Source organism: Somniosus microcephalus, chromosome 29 (genome assembly GCF_052327205.1).
Source record: "Somniosus microcephalus isolate GS21.2 chromosome 29, FLI_Smic_1.0, whole genome shotgun sequence".
Classification (NCBI taxonomy): domain Eukaryota; kingdom Metazoa; phylum Chordata; class Chondrichthyes; order Squaliformes; family Somniosidae; genus Somniosus; species Somniosus microcephalus.
In genome coordinates, this window is record NC_141015.1 from 24,113,826 (window position 1) to 24,126,743 (window position 12,918).

The following is a 12,918-nucleotide window of genomic DNA, read 5'->3' on the forward strand; positions in this document are numbered from 1 at the left end:
TAGCCCCAATCTCCTACCTGAGCTTCCTGGAAAAGCGACTCTCTATGGAGAGCACAGAATTAAATTAGGGACTCAGATTGAGATTAAGATCAATTATTCTGATCTTGATTTTAAGATCAAATCAAATCCATATTAAGTTCAGCTGACCCACGGACTAAACCATTTCCAGGCACTGAAATGTAAATTTTTAGCTTTATTTATGGTGTGTGAGGTCAGATATTATTTCATGGCTTATTTTGTGGATCTGAATATGAGGCCCAAGGTAACCACAGATTGAACTCTCTACTCTCCTTCCCATGTATATGCCTTTTTTTTAATTAAATGAGCAAAGATGGATTAACATCACCACTTATCTAAACACGAATGAAAAATTTAAACATGTTTACTGTTACTTAAGCCATTAATATTTCCATTCACAATAGTTTGACAAAAAATGTAGAACCTTTTTATTGCATGTTATAAGCACTGTATGTTATGACAATGCAAGCTGGCAATGTCTGATGATAGAAAATAGGTGTGACACTAACTTTTTGATTTTTATCAAACATTTTAAGATTGCCTCCTACTTCAGATTCCACCCCCCTCTGGGTGATTATATTTTAATTTATGGCTCTACTTTATAACTACAGCTATATTTACAATTGTGCTTGTGTCCAAATAAGCAAAGCAGCTGGTGTGGAAACTGAATGGAGCTCAGTCAGGGTTTGGAACCCAAGAAGCTCATTATTCTTGGAGCATTTCTCTATTTCCTTTCTTAATGAGACATTTTTTTTCAAATATGCTTACAATAGATTTGACCTATTCCCGTCTCACGTGCCTCCAGTTCAGGGATGGGTAGAGAGTGGAAGGTGTTGGAAGTTAGTAAGTTGACTATAATTGCGGGGTCCGTGCCGCGATCTGGCAGCCCGGCACACCTCTTGTTGCTGCTGGCATGCCGTCCCGCTCCCCGGTGGTCCAGGTAGGGCCCCGCAGAGTTGTGGGCTTGGGCCCGCCCCTTTAATGAGGGGAAAAACCCTTCCATGCGGCAGCGCTATGTGGCCCAGTGCGTAGCGCTGCAGAATGCACCAACCCAATATTCGGGGTTAGCACTCTAAGAAGGAAGTGGAGAGCTTGAACTAGCGTTCCACCTCGTCCTTGGGACGCTAAAACTGAATTTAGGGATCGCCGCCGCTATTTAGCATCCAGGCAACGTTAGCGATACAAAATGGTCGCTAACGAATTTTTCCCCCTGTGTGTTCGTCATCTCCCCACCTTCCCCCTTTCCCTTGTTCTGTTCCTTTGTAAACACTGTTCATCTGTAATATCGTTCAGTTCTGAGGAAGGGTTCTACACCAAAACATTGACTTGTGTTCTAAGAACATAACATAAGAAATAGGAGCAGGAGTAGGCCATACGGCCCCTCGAGCCTGCTCCACCATTCAATAAGATCATGGCTGATCATTGACCTCAACTCCACTTTCCTGCCCGATCTCCAAATCCCTTGATTCCCCTAGAATCCAAAAATCTATCGATCTCAGCCTTGAATATACACAAAGGGCTGGATTTTGCCAGCCCTGGGGAGGCGGGTTTGGAGGCGGGACTGCTGGGAAAATGGCAGAATTTGGGGGCAGGTGCCCAACCCGCTCCCAACCCGCCTCCAATCCATCTTGCCAGGAGGCGGGTAGCCGACCCGCGCCGGGTCCTGCCTCCTCGAGGCAGGAAGGGGATTAATGCCAATTAACAGGTAGTTAACAGGTAGTTAACAGGCAGTTTTTTGCCTAATCCCTATTTTGAGCCCTAAAGTGTGGGCTTCCCGATGGCTCCGAACCTCGCCAGGGTCAGCGAGGCGGGCCGTCGGTCTGCGGGGGTCGGAGGGGCCGAGATGTCCGGTGTGCAGGTGAGTGATAGGTGCATGTGTGCAGAGGTAAGTGTGTGAGGTGTGTGTAAAGTGTTTTAATAGGTTTTACTTACCTTTACTTCTTCCTGCAGGCTTCCTCCCTTCAGGTCTCGGGAGTCCCTCAGCTCACCGGCACAGGAAGCAGAATGGCCGCTGAACTGTCAAAAGCTGCAGCCTTCTGCTTTCTGGTCAGGAGAGCTCTCTAATTGAGTCTTGAGTAAAGACTCAAGTTAGAAGACAGATTGTCAGTGTTTGACAGCTTCACAGAGCCGTCAAATGATGACATTTCATCTGTCAAAAGTTCTTGACAGATGAAACGGCACTCGCTGACGTCACCTGTAACCGGCTTTCCCTTAATTGGCCTGCTGAGCCCGCTGGGCGGGCTTAACAAGGTCAATCAAGGGAAAATAGCGTGGGTTGGCCAGACGTCGATGGAGGCGGGACTAAAACCCAACAAGTGGGAGTCCCGCCTCCAAAAGCTCCCCATTGGCAAAATCCAGCCCAAAGACTCAGCATCCACAGCCCTCTGGGGCAGAGAATTCCAAAGCTTCACAACCCTCTGAGTGAAGAAATTCCTCCTCATCTCGGTCTTAAATGGCCTACCCCTTATTCTGAGATTATGCCCCCTGGTTCTAGACACTCCAGCCAGGGGAAACAACCTCTCAGCATCTACCCTGTCAAGCCCCCTCAGAATCTTATATGTTTCAATGAGATAGATGTCAGCAGATTCCAATATTTCCACGATAGCAAAATACTGCAGATGCTGGAAATCCAAAATAACAACAGAAAATGCTGGAAAAACTCAGCAGGCCAGGCAACATCCGTGGAGAGAAATTAGAGTCAACGTTTCGGGTCAAAACCCTTTATCAAGACTAAAGAGGCACAGGGAATGAAATAGATTAAGAGGCCAGGCTGGGAGAGAATAAAAGAGAAGTGAAGAGACATTAAGAGGTATTCAAAACGAGACGAGATGGTGATAGGACTAGTAAAGAGACAAAAGACGGCTCTAGATTAGGTGTGAAATGTTCTGGCAGAATGGGAGACAGCTGCCATGTGGGAGAGAAAAAAAAGGAAAGGGGGGGGAAAACAAAACAAAGGTGTGGATGAAAAATATAAGTAAAAATGTAATAGGGGCCGAGGTTATGATCTGAAATTGTTGAACTCGATATTGAGTCCGGAAGGCTGTAAAGTTCCTAATCGGAAGATGAGGTGCTGTTCCTCGAGTTTATGGTGAGCTTCCGTGGAACAATGCAAGAGACCAAGGACAGTGAGGTCCAAGTGGGAATGGGGCGGTGAATTTAAATGACAGGCGACTGGAAGCTCGGGGTCACCGTTACGGACTGAACGGAGGTGTTCCGCAAAGCGGTCACCCAATCTGCGTTTGGTCTCCCCGATGTAGAGGAGAACGGATCGTGAGCAGCGAATACAGTATACTAGATTGCAAGAAGTACAAGTAAATCGCTGTTTCACCTGGAAGGGGTGTTTGGGGCCCTGGACAGTGGGAAGGGGGGAGGTATAAGGGCAGGTGTTACATCTCCTCCGCTTGCACGGGAAGGTGCCAGGCGAAGGGGAAGGGGTGCTGGGGGTGATAGAGGAGTGGACTAGGGTGTCTCAGAGGGAGCGGTCCCTACAGAATGCTGAAAGGGGAGGGGAGGGGAAGATGCATTTGGTAGTGGGATCACTTTGGAGGTGGCGGAAATGGCGGAGGATGATCCGTTGAATGTGGAGGCTGGTGGGGTGAAAGGTGAGGACAAGGGGAACCCTATTGTGGTTCCGGGAGGGAGGGGCAGGGGTGAGGGCAGAAGTGCAGGAGATAGAACGGACACAGTCAAGGGCCGTGTCAACCACGGTAGAGGGGAATCCTCGGTTGCAGAAAAAGGAAGACATGTCGGAAGCACTGGTGTGGAAGGTGGCATCGTCGGAGCAGATGCGGCGGAGACGGAGAAACTGGGAGAATGGAATAGAGTCCTTACAGGAGGCGGGGTGGGAGGAAGTGTAGTCCAGGTAGCTGTGGGAGTCAGTGGGCTTGTAGTGAATATTGGTCAATAACCTATCCCCAGAGATGGAGACGGAGAAGTCGAGGAAGGGAAGGGAAGAGTCAGAGATGGACCATGTGAAGGTGAGGGAAGGGTGGAAATTGGAGGCAAAGTGAGTGAAATTGTCTAGTTCAGGGCGAGAGCAGGAAACGGCACTGATACAGTCATCAATGTATCGGAAAAAAAGGTGAGGGAGGGGACCCGAGTAGGACTGGAACAAAGAGTGTTCCACATATCCCAGGAAAAGGCAGGCATAGCTAGGACCCATGTGGGTATCCATAGCAACACCTTTGATTTGGAGGAAATGAGTGGAGTTAAAGGAGAAGTTGTTCAATGTGAGAACAAGTTCAGCCAGGCGGAGGAGGGTCGTGGTGGATGGGGACTGGTCGGGCCTCTGTTCAAGGAAGAAGCGGAGCGCCCTCAGGCCATCCTGGTGGGGGATGGAGGTGCAGAGGGATTGTACGTCCAATATTTCCAATTACGTTTTAGATTTCCAGCATCTACAGGTCAATTATCGCCATTCTCAATTTTCCTGTATCTCAAAATTTGAATGTGTACAAGATCCAATACTAGTAGTATTGCTTAATTAGAACACAAGCATAAAATTACTGCAACAGTGACAAATGTTCAACCTTATCTACTGTTATAACTCCCACAAGATAAAGCTTTCAAGTGTTCAGTTTTTTAAACAAACTAACAATATGTTTCTTTGTACAGGAAAGAACTCCTTGTTTCATGACTTGGTATCTGAACGGATGAAGGATGAAGAGGCTTCAGAAATCTTAAATAGGAAGCCAAATATTTTAGAAACGCGAAGGAAAGTCGAATTGAACGCAGTGGGCGTGTTGACAAAACAGATTCTGGTGAACGGGCCCGAATTATGGATTCTTTGGACAACTGGTGTGCAGTTAAGACAAGAATCATGCAAGGGCGTTCTAAACACGTGGATGGTTTTAGTGATACGTCGAGTGTTGGAAGCATTTTGGATGAGGCGGATCGAGAAGTAAGTAGTCTTACAGAGCGTGCTTTTAAGAGCTTGTGTGTGGCGGAAGAAGTTGCCTGCAATGATTTGGAAATGCCCAGCTCGCCATCAGCTGTCAGTGTGAATCATGCAAGTTCGGAAAGGAGAAAGCATTCAGCGGGCGAATCGAAAAACTGTAACAAGTCCTCGAAACCAAGCGAAACACAACCAAACGAATTAGCTGACACATTCCAGGAACCAGCAGGCCAGTGTTCCGTCCGAGAAGAAAAAGAGGCCACAGGCCACACGGGGAATGGCTTCCTCAGTGAAAGCGTTGGCCCAGGTCAGAAACCAAGTAAACTCAAGTCAAAGGTTTCTTCTTTGATTGAAGCATTTGATCAAAGTGATAGTGACTTCACAGGAGACCTCACGTCCAGTGCAAAGCAAGCTCCGAGTGGACACTCTGAACTACCGGAAGAAAGTGACATTAAAAACATTGCACAGTGGGACACGTCAGCTATCGTCAACATGCACAAGGGGAAATCAAGCTTTTCCACTGCTTGCCAAGAAAATTATTGGGTGAATAGGAAACAACTCCCGCAAGGCAAAGGCAGCAAGACCAATCTTTTGGGACATATGAAAAATGCACCGTTCAGAAAGCCAGGTCATCCCACTGATTTGACCATTCTTCATCATTCTAGTAAAAAGTCAGATAAGAGCCCGCCTGAAAAAGCCAACAAGGCGAGAAAGCCCGACTCAAAGAGCAGCTTCCTTCATAGTGAGTGCAGTGCATTCAAGTCCTGGCAAGATCACAGTAAATCTCTGTTGGAAGAGGACGAGCATATTGAAAAAGTTAACGTCAACCTCCAGTCCAGTGTACAGATGCAGAGCTCCTGCGATGGCCTCGCCAGTGGCAGGAGGAGGCGATCACTGGTGCAAGTGCAGTCTCCGAATGATGTCAAAACCAACGCAACACAGAAACCAGTGATCTGTTCACCCAGTAGCAGAGATTCAGATATTCTCCCATTTGTGCCCGCAGAGAATAATTATAGTGTCAAAGGAAACCAGGAGCAAGGCAATAGTTTACAGGTAGACAGGCCTGAAAAGAATAGCGGCGGGGTAATGGAAAATGGGGACGAGGAAAAAGGGTTTCAGCTGTGGACAATCTCAAGAAATCCACCACATAAAAAGCAAATGGATACCGAGATTGTGAGTGGAGACATTCTCTCCACAAAATCTCACCCTGTGGCTGACATGAAAGAAGCTGTGACTTTGGCTGAACAGATTCCTCAGGCGGAAAGTCCTTCCTTCAGTATTTCAAAGCTCCTGACACCAAATATCGCCCACAACACAAACGGAACAGACGCGTCCAAAAAACAGCCAATTGTAGTGACACCTCCTTTCATTTATCTTCCCGTGAATCCAGGGGATGAAGTGAAAGGAGGCGCTGATTACCAATCGCGTGATAGCTATAAATCCAAGGCATCCAGCCTGCTGTACAACCTCAAAGATGTCAGGAAACGCGTAAAATCCACCTACTCATCTGCTATCACCCCGCAAAACCTTTCCGAGCCAAGCAAAAACAAGGACTACATTTTTCAAAACGTACATCAAGCCAGTGAAAGAACGTCTTCTGCACCCTTGAGGCTAGGTGTTCGAGAAAACAATATGAGTGACCCCAGTGAACAGGAAAAACCTGACAAAATGCCCAATGCCATAAACGCAACACCGACTGCTGGGTGTCTCAGTAAAGCTGCGATCGTCCATAAAGCTGAGCCAGACACCTGGAAGAACGATGACTGTCTCAACTTAAAGTCACCACACACCGTTAAAGAAGCCGGAAGGTGGCGGGCAAAAAATGCGAGGCCTCAATCGGCCATGACAGCAACAGAAATTCATGCAGAGGGGGGCTTGGACAGAAAGGTGGCACATCAGCTGAACAAATTGAATGTGAAGAAGAAAATAGATTGTCCTCCAACCACTTTACACAACAGATCAGTGTCTGCGAGAAATAGCCCAGAGGAAACAAAGGCAGTGCAAAAAAAGACAGAAGAAAAACTAAATAGATTCCATCGCAACAGAAAGCCTGATTGTCCTTTATTCAGCCACATGCACAAAGACAACCGTCCAAATGAAAATCACTTCAGGAAGCAAAATGATATGTCGGCATCACAAAGAGCAGAAGATACTCATTGGCCAGTGATGGAAGGGACTGCGCCCAGAAACAGGGTAGCTTCCCATTCTACCAGAGAAGACAAAGCTCCACAGGACTTCAAATCATCCAATCAATCCTATTTTGTCTTAGGGGATGATCACTGTCAGGACACAGAACAAGTGAGGGTTGACCACTCGACTGAGAGGTGCACTGGAGGCAATGCCGCCAAAAGGAGTTCTTTGAATAGTCGCCCTGCAGCCGAGGAGAACAAAGATTTTGACAAGAACGAGTTGCAGTATTATGCACTGAGTGATCCGGCAGCAAATTCTGAACGGAAGGATGAGAATCAAAACCTACTTACAGAGTTTCAAAGTCATTTCGAAGAGGAAACGCCAAGAGATTTACCAGGAAACAGAAGGAAAGACAATAGTTCCTCGGGCCTGTCGTGCGAAGAAAAATTCTACAACATTTTTTCAAAGCAAGAAGTACGAGGACCGGGAAATAATGTCACAAATTCACCGAGGTCTAGTTTGTTTAAAATCAAAGATAACGTGTTAAACACATCCCCGGTAACAAAAACTGTGAAGCCAGCCATCCCCAAAACAGCATCTGAGGATGTTGATGTGACTACTTTTAAGGAAACGCCAATCATGTTTGTGTCAGAAGAAAGCCTAAACTGTGACAAACTTGACTCTGAGGAGATGCCTATGCGCAGTTCAGTATCTATGAATCCCCGGCCAGATTCAGCATGCAGTTTTGATTCAAAAACAGCAGGAAAACCTCCCGTTGTTCCCCCAAAGTCTGAAAAGGCGTTGCGTCGAGCCAAAAAGTTGGCCACCAGAAGAAAAAGGGCCGATAGCAAGCAGAAAAAGCCAAGTGGCGATGACACAGAGACTGAAGCAGCTAGCTCAACCGTGCCAGTGTCTCCCCCGTGTGTACCCACATCACCAATGCCCATTGTCTGTTCTCCGGTACCTACAGTGCAACTCGATTCGTGTGTTATTCCAGCCGCCCCCAACATCATGGCATTAAATAATGCACAGTCCGTTGCATCCGTACACTCGTTTCCATTAAGCCAACGAAAATTACTTCAAGATCCTGAATCTGGTCAGTACTTTGTTGTAGATATCCCTATCCAAGTACAGACAAAGACATTGTACGATCCCGAAACTGGCAAGTACTTCCAGGTGTCCATACCCTCAACCGATCAAAACCCATCGCTAGATTTTTTTAATACTTCCTATGTGTTATACCCCGGGTTTTTGTCCTTTCCTTTGACACCGGTATCAGCCATCAGACCTCCTTCTCAAATGTCAGCCCCTGCAATTCTCCTGGAGGTACAGGAAGAGGAGGAATCTTTAAACGAATGGACTAACATTGACTTGGGACGCACAGACGAACAAGAAAATCAACCATATATTGAGACACTTTATGATCCTCACACTAGGAGCAGGGCAGAGATTGAAAATGAGACTCGGTGCAGTTCAAAGGACAGTCAGTTACAACCAGATCACCACAATTTGGAGTTAATTGTCACGGGGGAGCTGGAGGATATTGCCACAGAAAATAATTAGCAAAAGGTAACGAGAGCTGTGATAACCCTGTACTGAAGGAATCTCAGCATTTTAAAGACTATATACATGTCTGTAGAGTAACTCAGCAATGACATCTGGAGTGGTTCATACATGTCCTGCTTTGTATGGTGATCTTTAATTATTCAGATGTTAAAATAGATGTGGCATCGGGGATTGGAAAATCAAATAAAGAAACAAAAGTTGTATAAAATATGAATCATTTGCATCATCTCAACTGGAGTATTGTGTCCAATTTCTGGGCACCGCACTTTAGGAAGGATGTGAAGGCTTTAGAGAGGGTGCAGAAAAGATTTACAAGAATGGTTCCAGGGATGAAGGACTTTAGTTATGTGGATAGACTGGAGAAGCTGGGGTTATTCTTCTTAGAACAGAGAAGGTTGAGAGGAGATTTGATAGTGGTGTTCAAAATCATGAGGGGTCTGGACAGCGTAGATAGAGAGAAACTGTTCCCATTGGTGGAAGGATCGAGAATCAGAGGATATAGATTTAAAGTGATTGGCAGAAGAACCAAAGGTGACATGAGGAAAAACTTTCTTACGCAGCAAGTGGTTAGGATCTGGAATGCACTGCCTGAAAGGGTGGTGAAGGCAGATTCAATCATGGCTTTCAAAAGGGAGTTGGATAAGTACCTGAAGGAAAAAAAATTGCAGGGCTACGGAGAAAGGGCGGGGGAGTGGGCTAGCTGAAGTTCTCTTGCAGAGAGCGGGCACAGGCTCGACGGGCCGAATGGCTTCCTTCTGCGCTGTAACCATTCTATGATTCTAAAGAGAGTTAACTGGTGCAAAAATGGGTGGGCTTAATCACATGGCTGACTAAAATATGTAATATATTTCAAGCTTTACAGGGAATATGCCTTCTGTGATCCCCCCCCCCCGATGTTTTAGCTTTTTCTCAAGGTATACAAGGAGCGATGCTTTTCCACCGAAAGTTTAAAACTCGTGGTTTTGAAAAATTGTAGATGGTTCTTGGCTGAAGTAAAAGATGACACTATTTTTAAAATTTGGTTTGAGCTTATTAAATAAGGAGTGCCATGTTGATCGTAATGTGGTGCCATGTCTTCTATTGTCAAGTGTTGGCACCATTCCATAAGCCCTTGCACCAATACCCAACTCGCACCCTCTCCAAGACATATCAATATTTATTCACCAAATCATCCGCAATCAGGACATCTTAAATTTGAACACAACCTAATATTGCTTAGATTTGTGTCAACTGAAGTACACTTATGGTTCTCTAATACTCCTCTTGAAAGCTAACCTATATAACTCCTAAATGGCAATACTCTCGAGTTCGGAGTGCCTGCTGGATGTATCTCCACTATGCAACGCTTTAAACATGATACATGGTGCAATTTTATTCCTTGCATTTTTCAGAATGCAATAGCACCAAAAATAATTGTAAGACTGGCATTTCTCAGTTCATTTGGAGAATAATGTGAACCGAGTAATGATATACAAGCTAGCTCCCCTCCCCTTCCTGATGGCTGAGGGGGGCCAAATGTATCATGTGATGCCGCGTTGAGCCTTAAACACCAGTGAGGTCCCAGGTTTGATCTCTGGGCCGTAAAATTCCAAGGAGCTTCTCCCAGTCTCCCATTGGAACTTCGGATGTCGTAAGTAGCAATTTTCAGCTCTTTGCACCGCTTCGCCGAAGGGTTCCATACGTTTCCCAGGATTACGGTGGGCGACTGGGAGAACCCCCATTAAATTTCAGGTCTCCACTGACTTCACTGATCTCAGCAGAGACAGTGGTGGAGAAGGGAAGATGTTGCAATTGGTCTACACTGGGCTGGGAAGGGGAGCAAGAACCATCTCTGAACTTGATCCAGAAACTCCTGGTGCACATTGGGTGAGGACAAAGTAGGTGCTTCACTGTGATGTCCTGCATAGTCAAATAGCCCACTGATAGTCAATGATCAACAGCCACAGCTTGCTTTTATGTAACACCTTTTAATAGTGAAATGTCCCATGGTGCTTCACAAGGGCATAATCAGACCAAAACCGACACCAAGCCAAAGGAGATATTAGGACAGGTGACCAAAAGATTGATCAAAGAGCTAGGTTTTAAGAAACATCTTAAAGGAGGAGAGAGAGGTGGAGAAGCAAAGAGGTTTAGGGAGGGAATTGCAGAGTTTAGGGTCCAGATGGCTGAAGGCACGGCCGGCATTGATGAGGGCAGAGTTGGAGAAAGGCAGCGTTCTCAGTGGGTTGTCGGGCCGGAGGAGGTTACAGAGATAGGGAGGGAGGGGGGCGGCCATTTGAACATGAGGCTGAGAGTTTTAAATTGGAGCCAATGTAGGTCAGCGAGCACAGGGGTGATTGGTGAACGGGATTCGGTGCAACATGAAGAATGTTCGGGTGGATTAAGCTCCAGAAGGCTGCTGTTTCCTGTGGAACTATGAAATGTGAGGAGAAAAAGTACACGTTAAAATAAAGGGTTTAAGGTTTCACAGATTCCATTAGTATTGCTTCCTAATCTGTAGTATTACAGAAAATCGTTTTTGCTTTATATGGTTGAAATGATATGGAGTGTGAAAGTTACAAGGGATAGTCAGTAATCAAGGGGTCAATCTCTGTGACTGCATATGACTGGGTGACTTCTCACCTGTCGCACCCCTTCCCCCACCGCCAACATTAGCAGTGCTGATGATGAAATATATACCATTCACTGAAAGGCCTTCTCCGGCGCTGACCTCTGCCACTAGGGGTCGTGCTGCAGTGAGAATGTTATTATAGTACATACGAGTGCATTTTCTGTAATTTACTGTTAAAGATAACTCAGTAATAGTACTGGTCCGAAATCCAGAGGCTCCCACATTGCACAGGCCATCGATATCATTAGGACCCCTGCGACGTCAATGAAGAAACACTTGTCTGCTTTATGGGTCACTAACACAAGACAACATCATGACGTTATGTTGCATTTTCTATTTGAGCCTGAGGTCTAATTCTCTTGGCGGCCTGTTCTGCTAAATATTGGGAGGACCAAAGCCATTGTTTTCAGCCCCCGCCACCAACTCCGTTCCCTAGCCACCAAGCCCGTCCCTTTCCCTGGCCTCTGTCTGAGGCTGAACCAGACCGTTCGCAACCTGGGCCTCTTATTTGACCCTGAGTTGAGCTTCCATCCCATTATTTGCTCCATTACCAAGACCGCCCATTTCCGCCCTGCCTCAGCTCATCCACTGCTGAAACCATCACCCATGCCTTTGTTACCTCGAGACTCGATTATTCCAACACACTCCTGGCCAGCCTCCCACCTTGCGCCCTCCGCAAACTTGAGCTCATCCAAAACTCGGCTCCCGGTCCAGCAATGACTCGATTTTAAACTTCTCATTCTTGTTTTCAAATTCCTCCATGGCCTCGCCCTTCCCTACCTCAGTAACCACCTCCAGCCCTACAACCCTCCAATACTGGCCTCTTGCGCATCTCCAATTTTCTTCACCCCACCACTGGCGGCCGTGCCTTCTGTTGCCCGGGCCCTAAACTCTGGAATTCCCTCCCTAAACCTCTTCGCCTCTCTACCTCTCTTTCCTCCTTTAAGATGCTCTTTGAAACCTACCTCATTTAAGAATAAGAATTGTGTTATATCAATGTAGCTTCAGGTCCTTTCATTCTTGATCCCTTTCCTTCACACCTTACTCTGCCAGTCATGTTTTTTCATGAAGTTAGATGCACTCGAATGCATGTAAATAGGCTCCTTTTAGTTGTTTGAGAAGAAAAGTATTCGAGCACAGTTTAGGCTAGACTAACAATTGAATTTTTTGAAGAAATCTCATGGATAAAGGAAATATATGTTGATGTAGTTATTGATTTTCAGAAGGCATTTGATAAGGTGGCACATAAGAGACTTGTTACTAAAATTCAGGCATGTGGCATTAAAGAGAAAGTAGCTTCTTGGACAGAGAGATGGCTAGGGGTCAAAAGGCAAAAATGTAGGGGTAATTGGATGTTTTTCCACATTTGGATGGATATGGATAGTGGCTTTTTCCAGGGATTGGGCTGAAACTTGCTTTGCTTTTCATATATGTAAATTATTTGGGCAAAGGCAGAAAAGGGATGATGTGTTGATGACAAAGTGTGAGAAAGAATGCAGGAGATTGCAGAACACCATAGACAGGTTTACAGAGTTTGCAAGTACGTGGTACCTTTTGGGGAAAAAAGAGAAGTATCTACATGGTAAGATTCTTAACAGAGTAGAGACACAGAGAGATGAGATGGTGCAGAGACGGAGATCATTAAAGGTGGAGTGCAGTTAGGAAAAGCTGTAGAATTGGCAAAATGGGATTCTGGTTTTAT

General features: G+C 45.9%; 1 protein-coding gene across 7 annotated transcripts in view; it reads left to right on the forward strand.

The window, feature by feature from the left end:
• The window catches only part of c29h10orf71 (chromosome 29 C10orf71 homolog), a 180,358-nt gene that overhangs the window by 143,236 nt on the left and 24,204 nt on the right, over window positions 1-12,918 (forward strand). For 5 of the 7 annotated variants that reach the window (XM_085970375.1, XM_085970377.1, XM_085970376.1 and 2 more), the window contains one exon: window positions 4,630-8,813. In XM_085970375.1, coding sequence (XP_085826501.1) covers window positions 4,793-8,602 — 3,810 coding nt within the window. In that variant the 5' untranslated portion in view covers window positions 4,630-4,792 and the 3' untranslated portion in view covers window positions 8,603-8,813. Of the gene's footprint in view, window positions 1-4,629; window positions 8,814-12,918 lie in introns of those variants that run through there. The other 2 variants (XM_085970380.1, XM_085970378.1) reach the window with 1 other exon arrangement.